The following is a 24,715-nucleotide window of genomic DNA, read 5'->3' as shown; positions in this document are numbered from 1 at the left end:
AAGATTTCCCCGCAGGGCCCCAGGAGCTGCCCCAGCAAAGTCACGTGCTCCCGTTCTGATTCTGGGGCGTGCCCATCCGGGACGCCTCTGCTCAGGGGGGAAGCTGGGGGCGCTTTCCAAAGGCTTCTGATTGGCCAAGTCCCCTGCAGGCCAAGTGAGGTGTGCGTGGCCTGCCTGCCTCTGCGTAGCTGCCCTGGGCTCCCCCCCCTCTCCTTCACTTCCACGCTCTGGCCAGGGGGCAGCAGATGCAGTGGGCAGTGCTGAGAGTCACGGCTCACTTTTGGGGAGAGGCCCTCGGAGGGCTTCCAGGGCCAGAAGCCACACAGGTGGTTGTCCTGGCCGGCCTCTGGGCAGTGACTCCAGCCTCAGCCAGTCCACTTGGACCTTTCTGGACACCGCTGGGACTCTAGAAATGTGCATTCTCTCTTACTCGGTCCATCTGTCTCCCTGATGCCACCTTGATGCCTCAGCCCAGGATCCGTGGGGGGGAGACTTCAGCTCTGCCTTCTTGGCATCCTCCCCCCCTGCCCTGGTCCCTAAAGCAGGAAAATAGTAAACATTTTCAATATCAGACCGAATTTTGCAAAGATTCGGCTCCCCTCATCCCATCCCTTTGGAGCTCAAAGGGCAACCTGAGAGCTTTCGATTCTTGCCCCAAAATGTGGTCTTGCGGGATCAGAGCAGCTCTCTTCCCAAGGGGCTCCTTTCCAGGGCTGGGGTCCTCTAGCCCGCCCCCTTTCCTCCCCCCCACCCTTTTGCCAGCACAGAAAGCAATAATCCCGGGAGGCCCTCTGCCTTTGGCTCCCCGCATGAGAATAAGGCGCTCTCTCAGCAATAACACCCCCCTTCTGAATCTGGGTCCCTCAACCCCTCAACCCCCCCCCCCCAAAGTCCTGCATACTGGAAATAAACAGAACATTTCTATTATTCTACACGGCTTGTCTTGGTGCTTCTCTCCGGGGTGAATGGGTGGGCTCCAGATCCGGGATTCAGGTTCCTCAGCTCCTTTCCCAGTCCTTTCTACAAAGGACCAGACAGGGAAGGGCCTGAATGCCTGCTGGGGTCCTCCAGAAAGGAGCCCCCCAACTCTATGATGCTAAGTGTCTATGGCCGAGGGGGGGGATTCGAACCCAGGGCTCTCGGATCCTAGTCCAACATCAACTGCTGCACTACTTGGGCTCTCGTCTCCACGGCTGCTGCAAGTCCCAACGGAGTGATTGGCCCCAGGGATCCAGAAGGCCTTCCACTCTGGCCCTGAGGGCTCTGCTTGGCCCGTCCCAGGGATGGGGCATGGGCTGCTCCAGCCCCAGACAGAGGTTGACTCCAGGGCTGCAGAGTTTGAGGGGAGCAGGGATCTGGCCCAGCTCCACCTTCGGCCCCAGGGAGCCACTGTCGGGGGTGAGTGGGTGGGTAGCTGCAAAGCAGGCAGGGCTCTGACTCCGGGGGAATCGGCAGCCAAAGAGGGCCGGGCAGCCTTCTCTGGGGGAACAGGTGGCCGGCCGGAAGCCCTTCAGCAGCTGCCGAGTGCCTTTGGTAACTCTAGACCGTTTCCTCTGACCCCTTCCCCTTGCCCTGGCTGGACGGCTGCTGGCATCAATGGGAAGGGGGTGGCCACCAGGCGCCTCTCCGTCCAGCAGCGTGCGGAGGACATGTCCCCCCGGTCCGCGTTGTGGGGGCTCCTGTGGGCACTCTCCGTAGGAGGTAAGCGTGTTGTCGGTGTGGCCCGTCTGCTTCTGCCAGGGGCACCTGGGGGTGGGGCTGGGGAAGCAACAGGGATCTCCCGCAACCTTCCCGAAGTCTGCAAGACCCCGTAGGGTGTCTGGCCCGTAAGGAATTGGGCTGCATGTTTCGTGGCTGTTCTAGAACGCTTGGCCAGAAACGTGCTGCTTGTGGGCCGCAGGGCCTAAAAGGGCCCCCGTGGGGGAGGCCAGCAGGGGCGCCGACTGCACCGGAAGGCTCTCTCGTGCGTTCTCCCTCTAGCCGTGACCGCTTCCGAAACAGAGGGGCGTCTGCTGGAGGCGCTCTTCCGGAACTACAGCACGACGGTGCGCCCGGCCCGCGGTCTCCGCGACAGGGTCCCCATCCGCATCGGGATGTCCCTCTCGCAGCTCATCAGTGTGGTGAGTGAGTTCTACTGTGGAGCAAGTGCCTTGAGGACGTGGATCCGGAAGCTGGTCCCAGGGGGAAAGGGGCTGCCCGTCAGAACCCGGCGTGGCCAGTAGAGGGCGGCACAGCCCCCCTTTCCCTTGGCAGGAATTCCACCAGGCAACTGCAGGGGGAGACAGCGAGGCCAGGGCTCCACTCAGCGGCAGGAGGAATTTGGGGACGGGGCGGGGCTGAAAGGCAGCAGCAGCAGCAGCAAAGACAACAGCTGAGGTCTCCCTCCAGCTATTAATAGCTGAGCAATCCAGGAGAGGGCTACAAAGGCAACAGGCCGCTTTGTTTATGCCCCTCTCTGTGGAGGAGACCCGCCCGCCCCCCCACCCCCACCCCACAGCCCCCACACCTCAAACTGCAGCCGTTTCCCCCCTTCCGCCTTCCCTTCTGGCCAACTCCACACACTGGCTGGCCCAGAACCATTGGGCCCCCCTGCCAGTGAGCCCGGGGGTTGTGCCCCCCAGAAAGATCGCCACCCTGAACTCTCTTTGGGATTTTCTTTTTAGGATGAAAAAAACGAACAGCTGACGACCAAGGTCTACCTGGATCTAGTGGGTGAACCTCACAGCCTGGCTGTGTCCCGCCAACACAGAGGCAGCTCTGGATCAGTCTGACCCCCTGCCTGACCCCTCCAAGGATCCTCCGGGTGGCTGTGGGGGTGCTGCCTCTTGATCCCTCTGGGCTGCTGGGCTTTCTAATAAGATTCTCCCGGGGATCCCTCATTTCCAGAGAGGGAGCGGGAGGCCTGAGGCTGCGGTTTGTGGAACTTGAGAGCCTCCCGCACACATCTGGTTCTCTCTTTATCTCACATCTGATTTCCTGGCCCCGGCTGGGTTTGTTTTAGTGAAAGGCCTGGAGAAACCAGAATATTGGGGTGGAGTTTGTAGTGCAGAAACCGATTTTTCTTTGATGGGACAGTAGGGGACTGGAGACCCCTTGGGGGTGCTGAGACTGAAAGGCGAGTTTTGCCGCTGCCCTTCTGCCGCGTGTGAAACAGGAACAGGGTCGACGGTGTGTGGTGGCAAAGACGGCCTGCCAGCCCGGACAGCCACCCCCTGAGTGCCCCACAGGAGGCCTCCTGCCCCACAGCTCTGGCCAAATCCCGGTGACTCTCGACACGAACCAGCATCTCTTTCTCTCCCCGGTTTCCAGACCTGGACAGACTATCGGCTCACCTGGGACCCCGCGGATTACGAGGGCATTACCTCCGTCCGGATTTTTTCTGACAAAGTCTGGATCCCGGATATCGTCCTCATGAACAAGTGAGCCGTTCTGCCAGCTGGGACGGAAGCCGGCTGGGGAAATGCAGCTCCCTCCGGGTGGGGGGCCAATCTCCCAAAGGGATCCCTGATTGGTTGCTGCAAGAGCCCCAATTCAGCCTACAAATTCGCCAGGCCCAGCTCACAATGGCCTATTTTGTTAGGAATCGAGAGCCACTGGCCCCGGGGAGTTTTTCTCCAGCTAGGAACGCTTGACCGAATTCTGCACAGGAGGCTAATGGCCTTCTCTGCCCCCTTCCCCCCCCCCAGTAACGATGGCGTCTTTGACATTGCTCTGATGGTGAACGTCTTGGTGAACCACGAGGGGATCGTCCAGTGGCAGCCCCCCGCCGTGTACCGGAGTAGCTGCAGCATCCAGGTGGGCACCTTGGCAGGACCAGTGGGTGTCTGCCAGTCATCCGTGGGGCCACGCCCCGTCCCTCCTCCTCGCCTCCCATGGGGCCTTTCCGGCAGGGACAGAAATCCCAGCCACCAAGCCCTGCCCCCTCCCACGCCTGGGGTCCGTGGCACCCTCCGTACGGCACACGGCACTCCCCAATGAGAACGCGTGTGAGAGAGAGGTGCGGTTTGAGGGGTGCTTCCAGCACCCAAAGGGCAGCAGACGCCTGGCTTCAGGGGCAGAAGGGCTGGGTCCAAGGCCAGCGTTCGAGAGGTCTCGTGACTCTCCTTCCCCGTGGATCCTTCCTTTGCCCCTTCCTGGAACTTTTCCTCTGCAGAAGGCACCGAGAGGACATTCTGAATCAGCAAGGAAGGCGTTCCCGTGCAGGGTGGGGAGGGGGTGGGGGACGGGGGACGGGCTGCTTCCCCCCTGACCCCTTTCTGCTTGGGGTGGGGCAGGTCACCTACTTCCCCTTCGACTGGCAGAACTGCACCATGACCTTCCGCTCCTACACCTACGACTCCTCCGAGGTGACGCTGCTGCACCCGCTGAAGGACGACGGGACGGAGCTGAAGGAGGTCGTCATCTACGGGAGCACCTTCATCGGTGAGCCACAGCGCGGGGGGGGGGAGGGGGGAGGCCTGCATCCAGCTCAGCTCAGCGTTGGCCAGCAGGGACAAGAGCGGGGGTCAGCCTGTCCTTGACCCTCGACCCGGCCAGCGCTGCCTGGCTCCATGTGGCCCCCGGGGCACCCCCAGTTGGCTAAGAGCCGCCAGCAGACTGGGAGCTCTCCTGGGAACTGAGGGCTCCTCTGGGGCTGGATGTCCTCAGTGGCCCCGGAATTTCCAGCACCTCTTTCAGGGTGGCCCCCAAACTCTCTCTCGGCCCGCAAAGGAATTGCAACACCCGGAGACGTGTCTGTTGTCCTCCGTTTGCTCTTTCCCTTCTAACTTCCCCACCTCTTACCCTCCGGGGGGGACACAGCTGACCTCCCAGCTGCAAAGATCAGCTCCACTGGAGACAGTCGCCCCTTGGAGGGGGGAGGGGCTCTGTGGCATGACCCCTGCTGAGGCCCCTCCACGCCTCAGTCCCTGCCCTTCAATCTCCAGGATTCCCCCATCCTGGAGTTGGCAGCCCTGCTCCCTCTGGATATGCCCAACAGCAACAAAATGGACGCTGTCAAGATGGAGGGGTTTGTGTGTCGTGTCGTGTCAGAAGCAGCTGCATGACGTCCAGGGCTTGCCTCGCCCTCTCTTTTTCCTCCAGACAACGGACAGTGGGAGATCCGGCACAAGCCCGCCCGCAAGAACACCCTCCCCGGGGACCCCCTGTACGAGGACATCACCTTCTACCTCATCATCTGCCGCAAGCCCCTCTTCTACCTCATCAACGTCATCGTCCCCTGCGTCCTGATCACCATCCTGGCCATCTTTGTCTTCTACCTCCCTCCGGACGCAGGTGGGGCCCCGAAAGGCAGCCTCTACGCCCCTTGGGGCTTCTCAGGGACGGCCCCTCCTTTGAGGCTCAATACAGGAGAGCCCTGAGTTGCCCCATGCAGTTCTTGGCTCTTCTCCTGGGGAAGCTTTCGTCTCCGTGGGCCAGGAAGCTGTGCCTTGAAACAGTCCGTCTGGCCTCCAGCAGATCTCTATTTTGTTCTGTGTCGTAGCTCATTTGTCTGTTGGCTCTCCTGGCTGTGTGGGGCTGACAGGGGGAACCAGAGGTGCGACACGTGGACCTACAAATGCATAGCACTGCCTTAAGTGGACCCGTAGTCCACCGTCTACCCATACTGGAAGCTACTCTGGCTCCAGAGGGAGGTCTTTCCCCTCCCCTCCCGCCTGGTTCTTGCTTTGGGTTGATCCTGCGTTGAGCAGGGGGTTGGACTAGATGGCCTGTGTGGCCCCTTCCAACTCTATGATTCTATGATTCTAAGCCCACATGCAGCAGAGCCCTCCGTGAGTGACCCTCCTTCCTCTCCCGCCTGCCCTAGGGGAGAAGATGACGCTCTCCATCTTCGCACTCCTCACCCTGACCGTGTTTCTCCTCCTGCTGGCTGACAAAGTCCCCGAGACGTCCCTGGCGGTGCCCATCATTGTCAAATACCTCATGTTCACCATGATCCTGGTCACCTTCTCCGTCATCCTCAGCGTGGTGGACCTGAACCTGCACCATCGCTCTCCCAACACCCACGAGATGCCCCTCTGGGTGCGGCAGGTAGGCCTCCATGCTCCAGAGGGGCTCAGGGGACTACCACGGGAGAAACAGGGCCATCTGGGATTGGTAGGGTTAGATCTTGTGAGCATTCGGAACATCATTTTGTCAGTTTCCAAGAGGCACCTTGGAAGGGGGTCTCTGCTTTTATTCAAGATTCTGCAGGCAGAGAGATTGGGAGGGGTCTTGGCCAATGCAGCATCCAGGCTGGGCCCCCGTCAGCGCCTCTGAAGGCTCCCTCTCCTGCAATGACCTGCCTCCGGGACTCCTCCAAAATCGTGCCAGCCTCATGGGTTGTGGGCTGAACGAGGGCTGGAGGCCAGGTGCATGCCCACCTGCCGGATACAACCAGCCTCCAGAGGGATGTGGAGACTCGTCTTCTCTGTCTCTAGATTTTTATCCACAAACTTCCTTGGTATTTGGGGCTGCGTCGTCCGAAGCCAGAAACCTCGGTCAAGCCCGTCCCCCTGCCCCCCAAGCAGGAACCCCCCAGCATGAAAAGCAACCGCCGGATGGATGAATATTTCCTCCGCACACCTGCCTGCGACTTCCTCTTCCCCAAACCGAACAGGTGAGCTCAGGGCCATGGAAGGGTACCTGGCTGAAATTCCTGAAAAACTATACACCAGGAGTCCCCGAAGTGAGGCCAGCGGGCACGAGGGCCCCTCTGACACCTTCCCTGGCGCTTCTCACGGGGGCTTAGAAGGTGGGCGGGGCTAGGTGGGAGTTTTGCCCAGCAAGGCTTCTGATTGGCCACTGGAGACTTGACTGGCTGGGCAGATGCCACCACAGCACCAGTATCCCCACTCTGCGACTGAAGGGAAACTTGGGCAACTGTTCTGTGGCTGGCTCCACCTCCTGAGGCGGCCATTTTGTGGCAGCCATCTTGTAGCTATGCCTGTGCGGTGTCAGCATTCCCACTGGCTCAAAGAGGCTGGCATACATTGTGGGGGTGGAAATGGGGGTCTTCTGTCTTTTATTTAACAAGTTTCAGGAGAAAAATTTAAATGGGGTGGGAACAGTCCAAGCATGCTGCCCCTGGCTTCCTTGAAGAATTAGGGGCAGGATAGAAATGCACTGTACAGATGTGGAACAGGTGTGGCCTCAGTTTACCATACCTATGCAGAGAATTCTCATCCCCACAAGGTATCTGTTGTGGGGAGAGGCAGGGAAGGCTCCTGTAAGCCTCTTTGAGACTCCTCTGAGGCCAAGTCTCCTCCTCCTCCTCCTCCTCCTCCCCTTGTTGCTGGTGACCCCCGGCCGTTCTTTTCCTTCCAAGATTTCAGCCAGAGGTGTTCTCCACGGACATGAAGAAATTCATCGAGGGCCCCAGCCACTGCCTGGCCCTCCCCCCAGACCTGAAGTCAGCCATGGACGCTGTCCAGTATATTGCTGAACAACTGCAGGAGCAGGATGATTACGATGCGGTGAGTAGCTTGGCCTGGGGGGCTGACCTTGCGGGGCTCTGGGACTGTCCTGACGGCCTGGCTCGGAGGGCAAGCTAGCAAGGGATTCCATGCCAAGGCAGCCTGCCTGCCAGACCAGCAGCAGCTGAAGCAGCCAAGCACTTTTGAGCACCGCCCAGGGGTAAGGGACCTCACACACCGCGCACACAGGCACAGCCCCACGCACAGGACCACAGCTTGCCCATGCATTCCAGTTGGGCTTGGCCAGGAGACTCTTCCTGGAGGCTTCTTGGTCAACAGAACCCATCTTGACCTGGTCCCGGCCTGTCCTTCCTCGCTGCCTGTCCCTTTGGCAATTGTCTTCCCTTTGCTTCCCTTTTGCCCAGTTGAAGGAAGACTGGGAATATGTGGCCATCGTGGTGGACCGCCTCTTCTTCTGGACCTTCATCATCTTCACCTCCGTGGGCACCCTCACCATCTTCCTGGATGCCAGCTTCCACCTGCCACCCGAGAACCCCTTCCCCTGAGCACCTGCCCTTCTGCGCCCCACCGTTCCGACAAGAATGCCTGCAAGATCCAGCCAGAGAGAACGGCCCGTCTTCAGGCTGCAGCCAGCTCAAATTGTCTGTGGCTCCCTTTGGCTTTTAATCTGCATTAGAAATGAGCAGTTGAGCGATGGTTGGTTTTGGCTTTCAAGTTTTAAGCACTAAAGTGCCGGGATTATCGGGACACCCCCCCCCCCCAGGTCATTCGAGGTTACTCCAATGTGTCGGCCCCGAGGAGGCCAGCACTCGAGGTCTCGGAAGCCCCTCGGTGGAGCCAAGCAATGTATAAAGAATTGCCTAATCATGCCCTTCCTCATGGCGCAGATTAGAAAATAAATTGGTTTCCCTTTCTTTTGTGGGATGGTAATAAGCAGTGGAGCAGAAGGATGGGAAACTCCTCAGCGGGTTTAAGTGAGAGGAGTTCGGAAATGCACCAGAAGTTGCTGAGTCATGACCGTATTTACTCTCTATGTCCTTAGCCAGTCAGTACATGCCCTGTGGCCTCCCACGGAGGAGAGTAAAGGCGGCTGGAGCAAATCCTCCTGCTCTTCTTGGCAGCTCAGGAAAGCGTGCCCAGCTCTTTCTTCCTTCCTTCCTTCCTTCCTTCCTTCCTTCCTTCCTTCCTTCCTTCCTTCCTTCCTTCCCTCCTTCCCTCCTTCCCTCCTTCCTTCCTTCCTTCCTTCCTTCCTTCCTCACTGTATCCTCACAGCATCCTTGTGAAGGAGGCCAGGCAGCGGGGGGACCAGTCCAGGGTTCCGGGGAGATTCATGGCAAAAGGGCCTCTGCGGGGCATGCAGGAGGCCCCAGGCTCAAACCCCGATAGCTCCCGTTAAAAGGATCCCGTGGCAGGTGATGGGAAAGGCCTCTGCCTGGAGAGACGCTGCCCGTCTAGCGGGCAATACTGACAGAGGGATCTGATTCTGGTTGGGACCCCTTCACATGAGGAGTCTGGAGTGTGGGGTCGAACCCTGGCCGGCAGGTCCAGCCTGACCACGGCGATGCCCTCCGAGATGCCTGCAGGGGTGGACAGGTTGACTCCTGAGGGTGCCGAAGAAGGGAAGTGGCTCCCCTGGTCCTTGCCCAAAGTGATGCTGAAGAAGTGAAGAACATCCTTCCGGGAAGGGCGGGGAGCGTTTGGGGCGGGGCGATTTGCGTGGGAGAGGAGAGGGGAGAGTGACATCCCGAGCAAATCTGCTTTCTCTGCCCCCATCCTGGCTGGGAGTTGGCTGGTCCAGGCACGGTGCCGGCCAGAGGGCTGGGAGGCCTCTCCCTCTACAGCCGCCGCAAGGATGCATGTGGAGCCATCAGTCCGCACCCGGCCTCCTCTGCGCCCGGGAAGGGGCACCACTGGCCAGCCCTTGCCGATGGCCGCCTGCAGAGGCACAAAGAGAGAGGCTGGACCGAAGCGCCCCACACCTCTCTCTCGGGAAAGCCCCTGCCCCTCTGTCCTCTGGGGGGGCCCAACCAGAACTGTTCGGGACGATGTTCTCAGCAAGGCAGCAGAACTTGAGCCCCACGGATCAGCCCCACAACGTGACTCCTCTAAGGAATAAACTTTCCCTGTTCCCTGGCCTTGGACAACATTCTTCAATTACCAGCCCCAATGCACTATTTCGTTGCAGGAAGAGCCTTGCCGAGAGATTGAATTGTTGCTCGTAAGGGATTACGGTTACCGGCATCGATCCTTCTCTTCCCCGAGACGGCTTTTTGCTGGCTTGTGTTGTTTCTCCGGTCTTCCTCCCCAGCCCTGCGGCGTTATTTCTGTTCTATTAAGACGCTTTGGGGTTAGACCGAATCCTTCTGGCCTGCTTTGATGGGAAAGCCTTTCTCCGGCCAGGCCCCCTCTTGGCCCCGCTGCCTCCTTCTCATCACCCTTTGCCATCTGCTGGCCCTGGCCAGCCCACCCCCAGACGGACCCCCCACCCCAGCCAGAGGGAAGCCCACCGAGGCGGCCTCAAGGAGAACTGCTGTGGCAGCAAGGAGGTGAGGGACCCTTGGCCGCCCCAGTTCAGTCCCAACCAACGGCTGCCCAGCCCTGCCAGGAGGGCAGGGGCAAGGGGGGGGTGGAGGCACTGCAGCAACAGCCGCCTTGCCCTCCCAAGCTCCGACCCCCTCCCGGCTCCAGGAATCTCCCACCCTGGAGTTGGCAGCACCAAGGGTCAGTGGTGAGCTCACCGGATGGGGCTCAGGGGCACTTTCAGACGGGGGGGGGGGAGGGATCAGTCCAGCACTGAGTCTAAACTACAACCAGGGGGGAGTTAAAGATTATCCGGTAAACAGCCTGGGACGCATCTGCAGAGCCTCCCCCAGCAGCGGACTTTCCCCACTCCAGGCAATCTTTAACTGTGGCAGGGAAGGAGACGGGGCTTCACCCCCCCCCCAGTACATGCCCCCCCCTTTCCTCCAACTCCAGACTTGCAGGACCTCCAGAGTTGCCAATCCCCAGGTCTGGGCTGGAGATCTCCTGGAACCGCAACTGAGCCCCAAACCACAGAGGTGGCTTCCCCCCCCCCCCCCGCCGGAGGACATGGCTGCTTGGGAGGAGGGGCCTAGTGGAATTATGCCTTCCCTAACCCCCCCTCCTCAGACTCTGCCCCATATCTCCAAGAAGTCCCTAAACAGGAATTGGCAACCATATGAACGGCACCTGACACCAGCTCCAGAAACAGCTGCTCTTTATTTTTATGGAGACAGAGGTGGTGCCTCACGTGAGCCTCTGGCTGCCTTCTCCCAAGGCCTCCTCCAAGTCCCGGGGCCTCCTTCTGTCCAGCAGTGGCCCCCCGGCCACCGCCCAGGAGCTGCTAAAACTTGCTCTGCGCGGCCATCTGGCGTAGCTGCTCCTCCCGGAATCGGAAGAGGTTCCAGCCATCTTTGACAGAGAGATCTTCACCGCCGATTCGCTCCAGGAACCTGATGTTTTCCGGCTTCTCCGAGGAGACGTGCATTCGGATCTGGGAGCACCCTCTCTGCCAAGCGGCCTGCAGGGGGGGGGCAAGAGGAAGAAGCAACCCTCTGAACCGCCAGCTCGCCCCCCTCCCCACCAATGTCAACAGTGGGCAAAAGGGACACCTGGCCCCCTAGAAAAACAGGCATCCAGCAGCCCCTTAAAGGCCAACCAGATGGGGTGGGGGAAGGTCCTTGGCCAGCCCTCCCCACCTTCTGGCTGTTCCCCAGAGATTTCAAAGCAGAAGGTCTAAGGTGGGGAGGGTGCTGAGCCTCTGAACATGCCCAGCAAGACTCACTTGGCCAGAAGCAGGGACTCACCTCTATGGCTGTGGTCACAAGCTTCTTCCCAATGCGCCTCCCTGGAAGAGAGAACCGGGGAAGGGCTAGAACAAGGAGGCCCAGGTGCCTGGGAAGAGACCCCTTGGGTCTGCTGGACCAACAAAGACTCCAGTGGAGGCACAGAGGAGAATTTCGGCCTGGGAAGACTTCGGTGACCCCCTGATCTGTGCTCCTTGTAGCCATCATGGCCTGAGGGACAGGAGCTAGTTCCAGAGCACAGAAGCAATGCTGTCTGTGTTCAAGAGGCTGGTGCTCAACCCACCCCTGGCACAGCCTCTTTGCCCTGCTCCCATACCTCTGTATTCGGGCATGACGTACAGGTTGTCCATGTAAAGGTTTCTTCCTTTCCAGGTGCTGAAGGTGTAGACGGACAGGACGTAGCCAATGAGAGTGTGACCTGTGGAGCAGACAGGTGCACAGTGCCCAGGGATGGCTGCTTACCTGACCCCTGACTCTGAGTAGGTCAGAGAGGTGGGGGTGATCCTAGCTTAAACAACCCAGATAGCCTGCTTCAGAGCAGGCTTAACCAAGGGAGCTTTGGCTCTCAATGACTCATGGCCAAAGCTCTGGCTGGTTTCTAAGCTGCGACTGGACTCCCTTTCACCAGCAGCCCCCTCTTTGCCAGCAGCCCCCAATTCCCCAACGTGCTTCTTGTTAGGCAGAAAGGGGGCCAACTGGCCATGTGGAAAAGACCGGGGGACCCTTCTGTGAGCCAGCTCCCACCCAGGTGGCCCAAGGCCGTTTGCTTCTGTGTAGGGGGCTGAAATCCAACTGGTGTAGCTTCCCCTCCCGCATGGATTCCGCTTCCCATAAGCCCCTTCGTTACCTTCCTTGCTCTTTTGCTGTGGGGGGACCTCAGCCACAAAGCACTCAAATTGTGGGTGCTTCCCAAATCCAGCTTCCTTTAGCTCTGGGGAGGAAGGAAGGAAGAAGGGAGCCGTTAGTCCAGATGCCGCAAGCTGCCCCCATCCGCAAGGGGACTGCCAAGGGGAGGGGGGAGCACTAGCATCTGGGTTGCCAACTGTTTAACCAGCCGCTGCTCCTGAGCCTTGCAGAGCCTCCTGCTGCTCAAGAGATCAAGTGATCTTGCACCCACCCCCTCCGCAGGCCCACAGGCCCAAGCAACCCCCTACCTTCCACGTGGGTCCGGAGCTCATTCAGGGGAACCTTGTAAATCCCTGCAATCTCCTGCAAAGAGGGCGGAGGCTCAGAGTGGGACCTGTGGGGACAAGAACACCCGTACCCCACCCCCACCCCCACATCACACAACCCATCAGCCGCAAGGGGCCTGCTGTGCTTGCCAAGGGATCTGGTGCTCTGGGCCACAAAGGTGGCTGGGCCAGGGGACGTCGGCATTCTTGGTCCACATCAACAGAAGCCCCGATTCCCACGGGACTCCTCTGGCAGACCCCCCTCCCTTCTAGGAGAACGTCTTCCAGACTGGGCGGGTGGTGGGCCGGGCAGTGGCCCTCCTTATCCCAGCTCAGTGGGTTGATTCCCAGCAGCCCTCAGTCCTGGGCTCTAGCAACAGCAGAAGCCCCCGTCCCTCCTCCCCCCGCTCACCTTAATTAAGCGCATGATATCTGGGAGATCTCGGGGGGCACAGGCCCGCACAACACAAGCCATGGTTCCCCGGCCTCCTCCGGCTTCTCTGCCTCCCGGGGTCCCTTTGGCCTCCTTAAGGGTTGCGTAAGACACGCCGGCCCCTCCTTGCCCCACTGCTGCTGGAGCGAGGCCAAGACAGCTTAATAATCAAAAAAGGGGGCCGGCCGGCATCTCCCATCATATGGCTGCCACATCTGGGCGGGAAACTGCATGGGGATTTGGGGGTGGAGCCTGGCGCGGGAGAGGAACCAAGGACGCCACCCCCTAAGGCGGCCATGCTCTCCAGGGGAACTGCCCATCGTCGTCGGGAGGCAGTCGTAATTCTGCGGCATCTCCAGGGCCCGGGTCTCTGTGCCAACGAAAATGAAGGGGCACCCATAACCACCTGTGTCCTCTGATGGTTGGCCAGCAGAATACCCTGGCTCCTTCCAAAAAGCTCCAGTCAGAGAGTTCCTAGAGAGCTCCTGGGTCACTTTCCTCTTCTGTCTCCCCCTCCCTGATGACCACAATTCCCTTCTCCACGCCCCACAGGGGCAGCCAAGCAGAAAAGAGACAGGAGTCCCCAGAGGAAGGTCAGAGTCCTCCGGCCAGGCACCGGAGCAGAAGGAGCCATGAGCTACATCATCCGCCCCTGGGCCCTGGAAGACCTCAAGGCCGTCATGCGGCTGGTTAGGGTGAGAAGCTGTTGGGGGGGGTGCAGAGAATTAGAACCCAGGACACTGAAGGAAGAGGACAGAGAATGCAGAGAGAGTCTGCCTCCCCCCCCCCAATTTGTCTTTGTTTTGGGGCCGGGGGAGGGGCTAGGGGGCTGACAAGGAGACCCAGGTTGAAATCTCTATTCTGCCGTAAACTCTTTGTAGGCCTTCGCCTAACCTCCCTCTCAGGTGAGAATACAACAGGACGGTGACATGAGGCACCAAACTGGAGGGGAGGATGAATTAAGATTAGAGCAGAACCTCCTTGGAGGGAGGGAGGGAGACCTTTCTTTGGGTGGGGCAGGATCCCTACTTTGTAGGGCAGTTGGGATTCTCTGGGAAATGTTCTCCGAAGTTCTCTGAACAGCAGTTTCCGATGAGCAACGACAGCTGGGCAGGTCCTTCTCGGTCAGCTGGGTGACCGTGTTGTCTTTAAGGGGCACCCGGGTAAGATTTGAACCCTCCCCGTCCCCCACCCATGCACGGAGTCTTCCGAGGGCTGGGGAAGGGGTGGCCACCATGCTGCCAGTGAGAAGCCCCTCTTCCCAGACCCCGAAGCTTCAGCGTATCCGTCTTGATCTCTTGTAGGAATCGGCTTCTCTTCACAAAGCCCTGGACCAGGTGAAAACCACCCCAGAGAGTAAGGGAAGGGGGCTTTATACGATGTCCGCACCATTTCTCAATCGTTTTGTTTGTTGTGACCTACTGAAACCCGGAGGGTCTCTTCCTCCAAGGGAGCCCACCCCTACAAGCCCATGTTTCTCCCCCCCCCCAAGGAGAACCCCCAGGCCCCAACCGGACTCAGCTCTCTTTCCCATCCCGGATTGGGTTTTCCTGGGCTCAGAAGTTTGGGCAAAGCACAGAGGCTGCATTTGAAGCGGAGGGGATGGGGGCTCCTCAGCAGACCCCTCACTCATCTCCTGCGGACCGGTGACCACCGCCCCCCCCCTTGGGATCCCTGGTAAGAACAGGGCTGGGGGACCAGGCAAGGATCAGACGGACGCCAAGGGTGCAAAATGGGGCCCAGAACAGACTGGCCCTCCAGCCTTCTGGACCACAGGAAGTCCAGAGAAGCCATTTCCGATGGAGGGGAGCCTGCATGGCCTTTGGGGGGGCATCCCATCACACCCCCTCCCACCTTATTGGGACGCAATTAGCCCCTGGATGCTACTGCCTCTCCAAAATGCACATCCAGTTGGACCTGGCTGAAGAGGCGACAGGCTCACCCGCCCCCATCGTGATTTTGGTTTCTGCCCATGTTTTCTGCCTAGTCCTCCGAGATGAAGGCTTCAGGAAAGACGCCACCTTTGGGTGCCTGGTAGCCGAGGTGTCCCCAGAGCAAAGGAGCAAAGAGGGTAAGAGAGAAGGAGGGGCTCACGGGGCCGGGAAGGTCTTGTGCTTTGCTCTCAACTTATCAGGGGCTGCAGAAGGTCCCGGGTCCAACCCCTGCCGTGTCCAGTGGAGAGGGCCAGGCCTCGGGAGGTGCTGTGCAGGCCTGAGACCCTGGAGAGCCCTGCCAGTCTGGCGTGGAGGGGCCGCTAAGTGTCCTCCTCAGTTTGAGTCAGGCAAGCCAGGGCCACTCTCAGCTCCCGATCACTAAAATGGCCTTCCTCGCAGAGGTGTATGTATTGCCAGATAAGGTAGACAAAGCACTCTGGAAGCACGTTATAAGCGGCAGCTACTCTGCTGTCAAGGGGAGTTAAAAGCCAAAACATAAGGCCCCCGGCCAATCCGACCTCCCGAGGGAAATCTGTCTCCTTCCTGGACTGGAGAGCAGGTGTCAGACGCTGCACCTGAGCAAAAGTCCAGCCTGCTGGTTCTTCCGGAGGAGAAATTGCCGGGAGAGGCAGCCCCCCTCCTCCCCATCTCTTATGCTGCAGGCCCAGCCAGCTGGCCGGCCTTCCACACCGTCCCTGCCAAGACTCCTGGGACCCTGGGCCTGGAGCGTATAATGAATTAGGCACCGCAAGCAGCCACTGCCCTGTTTGCAGAAGATTAAACCGCACCATGTAGCATTGTGGTTCGTTCAGCCAATGCAGCCATTGCAAAACTGAGATCTGAAGAGCGGGCCAGGGCTGCGTGGGGGCCTCCCCCAAACAGCGTCCCCCCGCCCACTGACGGTTCCCCTCCCCCTCCCCCTCCCTCCCCAGGTGACGCCATCGTAGCCTACCAGTTCCACTACCTGACCTACTGCACGTGGGACGGCCGCATCCTCTTTGGCGAAGATCTCTACGTGCAACCAGAATTCAGAGGTAGTAAGGGGGCTGGAATGCCCCTGAGCACGCCCAGCGTTTCTCTCACGCGGCTGAACCTCCGGAGATCAGCGGAGAGGGATCCAGGGCCTCAGCCTTCTGGGCTTGAACCTCACCTGGGGTGACCGAATCCCTGGGCTCCCGTGCAGGCTTGAGAAATGTGCTATTTCCTCTGGCTCTGGTTGCCCTGGCAGGGAGGGAGCGTGAGCCCCACATGCAGCTCTGGCAAGGACTGGGCGGCCACCACAGGAGCTGGCGGTGGACTGGGATTGGAATGACCGCCCTTGTTGTCCCAAACAGGCAAAGGCATCGGCTCCAGTTTGTTGGCCACAGCTGCCAAGGTGAGAACGGGCCAGGGCCCACCTGCCCGCAGGGCCTGCTGGGACCCCCGACGCCTCCCCTCACCCAGAGAGCCCCTCTCTCCCTTAGGTGGCCCTGGCCAAGCGCTGCTCCCAGATCCGCTTCATCTCGGCCGCCTGGAACCAGCCGGCCACAGACTTCTACGCCAAGCTGGGAGCGCTGAACGTCACGATCCGAAACAGCTGGAACCTCTGCAGCATAGAAGAGGAGCACATCCGCAGACTGGCCGAGCCGGCCACGGAATGACGCCTCGGCCGGCTGCGGTGGCCGGTCGCCCTCTGAACGCGGTTGCCACCCCTGGGCCTCTGGCTCCCAGGCCCCCTCCCCTCCCACCCCGGCACTGCCCTCCCCCCCCCCCGTTCCACCTTTCACTTTGTCCCAGGGGAGCCCAGCCAGCTCCCCGCCCTCCCCACCCAAGAGCCCCTGATCCTCGGCTGCACCCCACCCAGCAGTGGGGCTACAGGGGCGTCCATGCCGGGAAACCTCTGCCATGCGGGCTCCGGGGGGGTGGGGTGGAGGCGCCGTGTAATCCCGGACAGGCTCCGAAATAAAAGCATCGGAAGACGCTCTGTTGTTCTGGAGTCCTTGGGGAGGGGGCCGTCCGGCCAGCAGAGGCGGGAGGCGGGAAGGGCCGAGGTCTCTCCGTCGTCCTCCTCCTCCTCCGGGGGCCAGCGGGGCTCAGCGCAGAGAGGTCCGGCCTCGACCCCGCGCATCTCCGGGCCGTGAGCCGAACGCCTCTGCAGACGAAGGCCAGGGCCAGCGGGACGGGAAGGGCCAACGCGCGAGTCCCCGGGGCCCACGGCGGTCCCTGCACGCCGCCCGCCCGCCCGCCTGCCCGCCTTGGGCACGGATCCTCCGCGGGGGGGGGGGGGGCGCCGGGGAGGCCGGCTGCTCGTCCGGGGGCGGGGCAGGACCGCCTCCCGCTCTGGCCTGCCGGGCAGCAGGCGGGCGGGCGGGCGCGATGGCCGCGGTGGCGGTGGCGGTGCGTCCGTGCCGAGCAGAGGATTGCGCGCAGGTGGTGCGCCTCATCCGGGTAGGCAGCGGGGGGGGGGAGGAGGGGGCCCGGGAAGACCACCGCCTCCGGCCGGAGCGCAGCCGCAGGGCCACGGAGTCCTGGAGGAGAGGCGGGACTCAGGGGTGTGACCGGCACACCTGTAAACAGGCTTCTGACCCCCCCCCCAAAAAAAAAGACGTGGCCGGCTATGCGGCCTGCAGTGCCCCTGGGCCAAGCAGGTGGGGGGGGTGCCAACTCCAGGCTGGGTGGCTCCTGGGAAGGACCTGGACCTCGCAGCAGCATCCGCCGTTACCCCCCCCCCCCCGACCGGGGAGCTGATCTCTCTAGTCCAAAGTGCAGTTCCGGGCAGGGCAGGGACTTCCGTGTGTCGGGGCTCGCTTCTTCAGACCCAGATCTGGAGCCTGGGGGGACCCCGGGGGCTCCCACAGACCTTTGAGGTCTGTCTGTCTGTCAGTTTTGCACCCCTGCCGCTGATGGTCTCTCCCTCTTTCCCCAGGAGCTGGCAGAGTTTGAGAACCTGTCTGAGCAGGTAAAAATCAGTGCTCAAGGTGAGACCAAACTCCAGGTACCCATTTTGGGGGTGACCCTCTTTCACCTGCTCACAAAGTCTTATCTGGGGGGGGGAGGTTCCAGGAGCCCTCCCCCAGGCTCCAAGGAGAGGGAGCATCACTGACCCTAAGAGAAGCCGTGCTGGATCAGGTCAACGGACCTTCCACTCTGACCCCATGGGGCACCCAGCAGCCATCAGGAGGTTCAGCAGGGAGCCGCCCTGAGCCCCCAAGGAATATATATTTAAATAAATAAAGTGGGGATTGGATGGCGGGGAAGCCAAGCAATGGGGGTGGTCCAGGGCCCCCCCGATTCTGCCCAGACTGGAGCACCCCAACTAATGTTCTGAACAGCTGAATTGCCAATGAGGAAACCCCATGGCACTTTGAATGCCAAAATCTGGGGGAAAGGCGGATCAGGGCAGCTCGACTGGCCTCCCCGATAATGCTTCTTCCTCCCCACCTTTTGGACACCCCCTCCGTGCCTCTCCCGCTCCCCCCCTGCAGATTTCTGTGCAGATGGCTTTGGCAAGGACCCCTTCTATAAATGCTTGGTGGCCGAGGTGTCCCCGGAGTGCCCCAGTCAAGACAGTAAGTGACATATTCTCATTGCCTCCCCATTTGCCGCCTGGAGAAGAGAGCCCCTGGGCCTCCCTGTGCGGGGGCCAGGAAGGGTGGGGTCCCAGAGGGCAAGCTGCAGTGGGCCAAGGGCCAGAGGGCAAGCTGCAGGGGGCCAAGCTACAGTGCTGAGGTCCTCCATGTTCTCCACAGGCCACACCATCATCGGCTACGGCCTCTATTTCTTCATTACAGCACTTGGAAAGGAAGGAATATTTACATGGAAGATCTCTACGTGATGCCAGAATTTCGGGGTACGGCATTCCGACCGGGAGTGGGGGCAGGAGGGAAACAGCCCACGGGAACAGGCTGGGCCCAGCCACGGGGGAAGCTGCCGGGATGAGCCCCAGGAGTCCCAGGCGGTTGGCAGGGAGCCAGAGGGGACCGGACGGCCTGTTCTGTGGCTGGAGAGGAGTGGGGGGGGGGCTCTTCCTGCGGAGGCCGCCTGCCCAGCTGTGCTCTCTGTTTCTTGACCCTCTTTGCAGGAAAAGGGATCGGGAAGAAGCTGATGAGTTCAATTGCTCAGGTAAGCGATTTTGCTTCTCCTTTCCCAGTGGGTCGTTTCCGTGGGTGCCGAGCAGAGGGGGCTTCCAGGTCGTCAGCTCTCGGTTCCTCAGCCTGCTGGGAATGTTGCCCTCAGGAAGGGAGGTGGCTGGAGGAAGACCCCCCCTGCCTTTGGGGGGCAGGGAATGTGGCTTCCAAGCCAGGCCCAGCTCCCCCTCTGCTCTGGAGTCCTGCCTGCCCGTTCCCTCCCCCGTCAGCGTCCTGCCTCCCCCGGGGACTCCGGATCCTTCCCTCTGCCCTCCCTTCGCTGCAGTTCCCACCTCTGCTGCCCCTCTCGCCCCGCAGGTCGGCCTGGAGCAGGGCTGCACCCAGATGAGGTTTGCTGCGCTGGATTGGAACCGCTCGGCCACTGACTTCTACCTCCGCCAAGGGGCCGTGGACCTGACCGCCACGGAGGGCTGGCACATGTTCCGCTTTGAGGCCGAAGCCATGCGAAGGCTGGCCCTGGCAGGGTCGGGGTCGGACCAAGTCCCTGCAGCCGTGGGATGGATGGAGGCGCGGGGGGGGGTCCATGAGCCCGGGGGAGGGGTCAGCGGCATCCTGGAGGAGCCCTGAAGAGAATTAAAACATGGATGGACGCTGCTTGAGTCCGGTGTCTCATTGGTCATCCTCCTCCTCCTCCTCCTCTTATTTTCGGTGTCCTGATCTCATCATCCTCTCAGTTTCAGCATTGATCTGGGATACTTTAGCAGAGCCCCAAGGAAGGATTTCTTCACACAACATATAAACCATGCTCAAAATCCTGGGTTTTGGGGTTGCCTTTGGGTTATTATTTTTTTAAGGTTAAGAAGCTTCATTTTGTTTCTGGATTTACTTCCCCTTTCTCCCCAAGTTGCCTCACATCCTCCTCCTCGCCTCCATTCTATCCTCACACCAACAACAACCCTGTGGTGTAGCTCAGGCCCAGAATCGCAGCAAGTGTCCATGGCAGGGCGGAGATTTGAACATGATTCTCTCAGCTCCCAATCTGACCCTCTTACTTCTACCCCATGCTGGCTCGTAGAGCGCAGGTAGACCAGAGGGCTTTAACCACAGCAGCTAAGTGGAACCTCCGTGGGTAGAAGCAGCCTACCACTGGAATACGATGACGAGGAATGAAGAACAGCAGGAGAGCTGTGAGCGTCTTGGCGGGGTTGTTTGCCTGCTCGGGAGCCGAGTTCTAGGCTGGGTGGTTTTCTCTGGGTCGGTTCTGATGTTGAAAAACCTTGCAACCGACTGCGGCAGGGAGGCTGGCTTGCCCGGGAGGTCCCCGTGGGCGTCCCCATGGCCGAGTGGAGCTTGGAGCCCCTCCCTCAAGGGGGAGGCTGGCCAGCCACGAGGAGGCCTCCGTGCTGAAGGCAGAGACGACTGCACCCCCAACTGCGCCTTCAGATGTTTATTGGCTTGGGATGCCTGGGGCCATTGGCCATCCCGGTCAGCCCCCCACCCCCCACCCCGTTGGCCGCCCTCCTAGCAGGCATCGGCCGCGTTCAGCCCTTGAGGTTCATCTCGCACACCCAGCTGTATCGGCGGACACAAAACTCCGAGCTCCACAGCCCGTCCCGGTGGAGGTAGGCGCATCTTGTTCCCGGGATGTCGTAGGGCTCCCTGGGCTTCCAGTCTCTGGGGGGGGGGGAAGCAAGGAGCTTTGGTCAAGCCGGGCTCCAGCTGGCAACATCCCCTGCTGCCCAAAAGGCTGCTTTGCTTGGCGCTTCCACCATTGTACGAGGGGAGGGGCTACACTCTGCCGCCATTTTGTAGCTGGTCCCGCCCCCTTTGGTGGCCATTCTGTGGCCATGTCCTGGGCCAGGATCCCAAAGGGGGCTGAAACTAATTCTGTGGGGCCCAGATAATTCCCCCGTTCCCTTTCTTGGAAGGCAGTTCAGGGCATGAAGGGGAGAGAGACGGGCAGAGCATGTGACCCACGGACCCCAGAGCAGCAACACTGACCAGCCTGCAGCCAGCTGGCCTATGAGACCCCCCACCCCCCACCCCCGATGGATGCTCTCCGGCAAACGCAGAGGCTCCAGCGGCAGAGGCTGCCCGTACTCACATCCTACGGACGGTGTAAGTCGTCCCGTCCACCCACTTCCAGGTCCTGCTGGAGGAACTGAGGCCGATCCAGGTGTAGCGAGGCTTCGTGCGCTGGGCCACAAATTGCTAGCATGGGAGGGAGGCAAGCGAGTGGCCTGTGGGATCCACGGTCTTCCCCCTGCCCACAGACACCCCGGGGACGTGGAGGAGGAGGAGGAGGAGGAGGATGGGGTGGGGCTCCCCCCACCCCTTGTGGCTTCCACTCACTTGCTCCAGGTAGGAGGTGATGATCACCAGGTGGGCGTCCTTGTTCTCACAGTCGGCTTTGGCTTCCTCCCAGTCCTTCTCCGCTTTGGAGACCCAGTAGCAGCTTCTGCTGAAGTAGTCCCAGCCGGCCAGGCAGCAGGGGGTGTTGCCGGCTGAGGGGAGGCCGGGGTCAGAAAGGGCAGCCCCTCTCCGCCATCCCTGCCCCAGCAGCTCAGCAGTCACTGGGGGGAAGTGGGGCGTTCTCCCACATCCCGCCCTCCGCCTTTGCCCTCCCTTGGCAGGGCCTCTCCAGACCTGAGCGGTTCTGCTTAACGTCCTGCAGGTCACAATTCACGGCCTTGAGGGTCTTCCGCAGGCTGTCCACCTTGCCCTGGACGTCGGACTTCACTGAAGAAGATAGACGGACGGGGGGAGTCAGTTGCCAAAGGAGCCCCAGGGCACTGGAGCTCCCAAATGGCCCCCAAACCTCCACACCTTCCCCCCTCACATGCACAACTGAGCACAGGCCCACACCCTTCTCCCCCCCCCGCCCCCCCCCGACCCACCTTGGGCCATCTCAGCAATCAGGTGTCTCACCATTTGGTCCAATTGGACCACTTTCTTCAAATCATCTGCCTCTGGAATTAATTTCAGAACAAGGGGAGAGGGTCAGCAGCTGAAGAGGAAGGAGGACGAGTTCTGGGGTGGTTTTTTATCCCTCTTTTCACTCCCTGAAGGAGTCTCAAAGTGGCTGACAAGCACCTTTCCCTTCCTCTCCCAACAACAGACACCCTGTGAGGTGGACGTGGAGCTGAAAGAGCCCCAGGAGAACAGCTCCAAGAGAACTGTGACTAGCCCAAGGTCATCCTGCTCCATGCATGTCGTGGAGTGGGGAATCAAACCTGGTTCTTCGGGTTAGAGGCTGCTGCTCTGGACCACTACGACACACGGGTGTGCTGCAGCCACGTGGCTCCTCAGGTGAGTGGCGATTGCAGACGTGGCTCTCCATGGGGCATGGCGTGGGCACCACTGCTCCGCCAGGGGGAATTTCCAGCCTGGAGACGAGCCTGTTGCTCATTTGCAGGGGTTAATTCAGGCGTGGATGAGAACAGGGTGGGTGGAAAGGGAGTTGGGAAACAGCATTACACCCCCCATTCCACCCCCACCCCACCCCACCCCAGAACAGACAGTGGAAGGCGGCCCCTCGACTCACCCTCCTGCTTCAGAGCCCCCATCTCTGTGGAGACGGAGCGGTTGGCCTTCTGGAGGGTCTCCTCCATCCTCTTCAGATCGCTGCCAGCCCTGTGACCTGGGGGGGGGGAGGGGGGCAGGTCCAAGTGAGATAAACGGATGGCCATAGGGGAGTTTGGGGTTGGGAAGTCATGGGGGAGGGAGGCCTCTGTGGGCTCCAGCATCCAAGAGTCCACCTTCCAAAGGGAACTGCTCTCGAATCAAAGAGTTGGAAGGGGCCTCCTGGGTCATCTAGTCCAACCCACTGCATTATGCAGGACACTCCAGCCACCCCCTGGAGGTTGGCATCCTTAGGCAGCAGGTAGGGGGCTGCTTCTCCAGCCAAGTCCTATGAGCGGCCCCACAGGCAGGGGCCTGTCTGGTCCCTGGGATTGACTCCCTCCTACCATCTGCAGCAACAGGTCTTGCTTTCTGGCCCCCCCTGCTGGCTACACCTGCAGCTACACCTAGTGTCATCTAGTCCACCCCCACAATACAGGGAATTCACAAGTATCTCCCTATCCCCCCAGTGACCCCTCCTCTATGCCCAGAGCAGTAATGGGTGTTCCTCTCCAGCCCTCCCTTTTACCCTCACAACCACAACCCGGTGGGGTAGGCTGGTCTGGGCAGGAGAGGCCGGGCTGAGTCCCCCAGTGAGTTCAGCAATGAGGGAGGGTCCCGGCTGGCTACTTTAACCCCACCTGCCCAACCCCAAAGGCCCCCCAGTCAAGCCGGGCAGCCCCCTCCCCAGCCCAGCAGGGCCTGCCTGCCTGCCTGCCTGCCTTCCCTCCCTGCCTGCCTGCCTGCCTGCCTGTGGGCCACTCACCGGTGATGCCGAAGACGACCGTCAGGAGTCCGGCCAGAGCGAGGAATCCCAGCAGGGCCAGGAGGAGTCGGCTGCCCGGGCAGACCCGCTGGCCCCAGGACTGGTGGGGAGGGAATCCCGCAGAGCCTGCGGAGAGGGGACAGTGAGCAAGGCCCCCTACTGCCCCAGCCCCCCCCCCCTGCTCAGGAAGGCCGGCCAGGAGGAGAGGAGAGGAGAGGAGGGGGAGCGAGAGGGGAAGGAGTGGAAAGGAGGGGCCGGGGGCCGTGTTTCTCCTGCTTCTCCCACACACCTCTTTTCACCTGCATCTTGCTCGGCTGCCTGTATGGGGAGGGGGGCTAATGCTCTAGCAATCCTTGGGCATCAAAGCCGGGAGGGGAGAAGGTCCTGAAAAGAGAAAACGTTGAGGGGGGTTATGAAGAACCACACGGGGGGGAAAGCCAACCCTCCGTCCTGTTTTCCCAGGGACTGGCTGGACTGCAAATCACACTCACACGGACTCCTGGGATTTGGGGCCGGGAAGGGGCCTTGGTGGGACATAACGGGTGGGGCTTACCCTCCAAAGGAGCCACTTTCTCCAGGGAAGGTGAACTTTCTGGCCTGGAGATACACTTGCGTTTCTGGGAGGTTCCAGGCCCCACCTGGTGGTTGGCACCCCTAAACTGGAGCAAGCAGTGCCCGAGCGCAGAAGCCAAATTCCCCGTTGATCCGGTGTTGAGCCGTCCAATTCTTGCACCGTCCCACAGAACTGAGAATGACAAACAACTTACCATTGTGAAGGGGGCAGGCGGCGACGTCTGTGGGGCCGGCCGACGTGCTTCCACAAGAACACACACACACACACGCACTCACCTGAGACCCCCTTTCCCCAGGCCTCAATGGGGGGACGGGCGCCAATGCAGACTGGGCTGGGTAGGGCCCAGCTCCTCTTTGCCCTCGTGCGCTGTCTCTCTGGGGCGGCCTCCCTCGCCTTCACCCCCTGCCCTCTCCCCACTCCGGTGTCCTTTGAACTGTCAACAGCTCCCGAAGCCAGGATGGGTGCCAGCTCCACGCACAGGACGGGCTTCCTTCCCCTCCTCCCGGGGGGTGTCCACCCAGCAGGTCCTGCCTTTGCTGCAATCAGCTGCCCGGAGAAGGAAACTGCATTCTCGCCCAATGTTTCATCGGGTTCACCCTAAAAGCTGAGCAGAGCCCGGCCCCATGGAAGTGATGGGTGGCCCAGGCCCCAACTGCTCGGAAGCCAGCCCTCCTGGACCAGGATCCCACCCGTTCCTGCACCTTCCCTTCCGTCCCTTTCTTTTTACTGCCTTAGCCAGGGATCAATAAAGCTTTTATAATTAAAGAACCAAACCTGTGAGACGTTTGGAGCAAGAGATCAATCAGGAGCTGGGAGAAGAAAGCTCCATCACGTTTCCCATGACTGAAATGCTGATTGATCATCTAGAGTTTCCAGAGCCTGAACTCTGGTTCTCTTGCGATCCTT

General features: G+C 60.7%; 5 protein-coding genes across 8 annotated transcripts; 3 read left to right on the top strand and 2 right to left on the bottom strand.

Annotated features, from left to right (window-relative positions):
- The first annotated feature begins 1,566 nt into the window (after positions 1 to 1,566).
- CHRNB1 (cholinergic receptor nicotinic beta 1 subunit) lies at positions 1,567 to 8,568 on the top strand. The gene is made up of 11 exons (XM_077315051.1): positions 1,567 to 1,701; positions 1,981 to 2,120; positions 2,664 to 2,708; positions 3,310 to 3,419; positions 3,687 to 3,795; positions 4,275 to 4,422; positions 5,083 to 5,274; positions 5,807 to 6,030; positions 6,420 to 6,598; positions 7,307 to 7,454; positions 7,820 to 8,568. The coding sequence occupies exons 1-11, from the start codon at positions 1,650 to 1,652 to the stop codon at positions 7,958 to 7,960; spliced, it is 1,488 nt and encodes a 495-aa protein (XP_077171166.1). The 5' UTR covers positions 1,567 to 1,649; the 3' UTR covers positions 7,961 to 8,568.
- A 2,068-nt stretch (positions 8,569 to 10,636) lies between these two features.
- Positions 10,637 to 13,128, bottom strand: LOC143826790 (thialysine N-epsilon-acetyltransferase-like). Its single transcript, XM_077315809.1, has 6 exons — positions 12,827 to 13,128; positions 12,397 to 12,451; positions 12,090 to 12,173; positions 11,559 to 11,660; positions 11,243 to 11,283; positions 10,637 to 10,956 (listed from the first exon to the last, which is right to left on the bottom strand). The coding sequence occupies exons 1-6, from the start codon at positions 12,887 to 12,889 to the stop codon at positions 10,780 to 10,782; spliced, it is 522 nt and encodes a 173-aa protein (XP_077171924.1). The 5' UTR covers positions 12,890 to 13,128; the 3' UTR covers positions 10,637 to 10,779.
- Positions 13,129 to 13,330: 202 nt separating this feature from the next.
- Positions 13,331 to 16,740, top strand: LOC143826791 (thialysine N-epsilon-acetyltransferase-like). Its single transcript, XM_077315810.1, has 6 exons — positions 13,331 to 13,542; positions 14,152 to 14,203; positions 14,835 to 14,918; positions 15,714 to 15,815; positions 16,116 to 16,156; positions 16,245 to 16,740. Exons 1-6 carry the CDS (start codon positions 13,480 to 13,482, stop codon positions 16,419 to 16,421), a joined length of 519 nt encoding a protein of 172 aa, XP_077171925.1. The 5' UTR covers positions 13,331 to 13,479; the 3' UTR covers positions 16,422 to 16,740.
- Positions 16,741 to 16,892: 152 nt separating this feature from the next.
- On the top strand, positions 16,893 to 19,970 carry LOC143826792 (thialysine N-epsilon-acetyltransferase-like). Its single transcript, XM_077315811.1, is given in 7 exon segments — positions 16,893 to 17,208; positions 17,687 to 17,738; positions 18,246 to 18,329; positions 18,510 to 18,542; positions 18,545 to 18,610; positions 18,842 to 18,882; positions 19,206 to 19,970. Coding segments are annotated over 7 exon segments (618 nt in total). The 5' UTR covers positions 16,893 to 17,136; the 3' UTR covers positions 19,476 to 19,970.
- Positions 19,971 to 20,335: 365 nt separating this feature from the next.
- On the bottom strand, positions 20,336 to 24,241 carry LOC143826788 (asialoglycoprotein receptor 1-like). Of its 4 annotated transcripts, none has more exons than XM_077315805.1 (10): positions 24,085 to 24,241; positions 23,789 to 23,980; positions 23,525 to 23,619; positions 23,236 to 23,361; positions 22,393 to 22,488; positions 21,746 to 21,817; positions 21,495 to 21,587; positions 21,201 to 21,352; positions 20,953 to 21,059; positions 20,336 to 20,522 (listed from the first exon to the last, which is right to left on the bottom strand). In XM_077315805.1, exons 3-10 carry the CDS (start codon positions 23,538 to 23,540, stop codon positions 20,390 to 20,392), a joined length of 795 nt encoding a protein of 264 aa, XP_077171920.1. In that variant the 5' UTR covers positions 23,541 to 23,619; positions 23,789 to 23,980; positions 24,085 to 24,241; the 3' UTR covers positions 20,336 to 20,389. The 4 variants fall into 4 exon arrangements, with proteins under 4 accessions (XP_077171920.1, XP_077171922.1, XP_077171921.1 ...); XM_077315807.1 differs by having other exon boundaries at positions 23,874 to 23,980; XM_077315806.1 differs by lacking the exon at positions 23,789 to 23,980 and having other exon boundaries at positions 24,003 to 24,241.
- Positions 24,242 to 24,715: the final 474 nt, after the last annotated feature.

The sequence above is a fragment of the Paroedura picta genome, chromosome 16 (genome assembly GCF_049243985.1).
Source record: "Paroedura picta isolate Pp20150507F chromosome 16, Ppicta_v3.0, whole genome shotgun sequence".
In the NCBI taxonomy this organism is placed as follows: domain Eukaryota; kingdom Metazoa; phylum Chordata; class Lepidosauria; order Squamata; family Gekkonidae; genus Paroedura; species Paroedura picta.
This window is presented reverse-complemented; position numbering and strand designations above follow the sequence as displayed.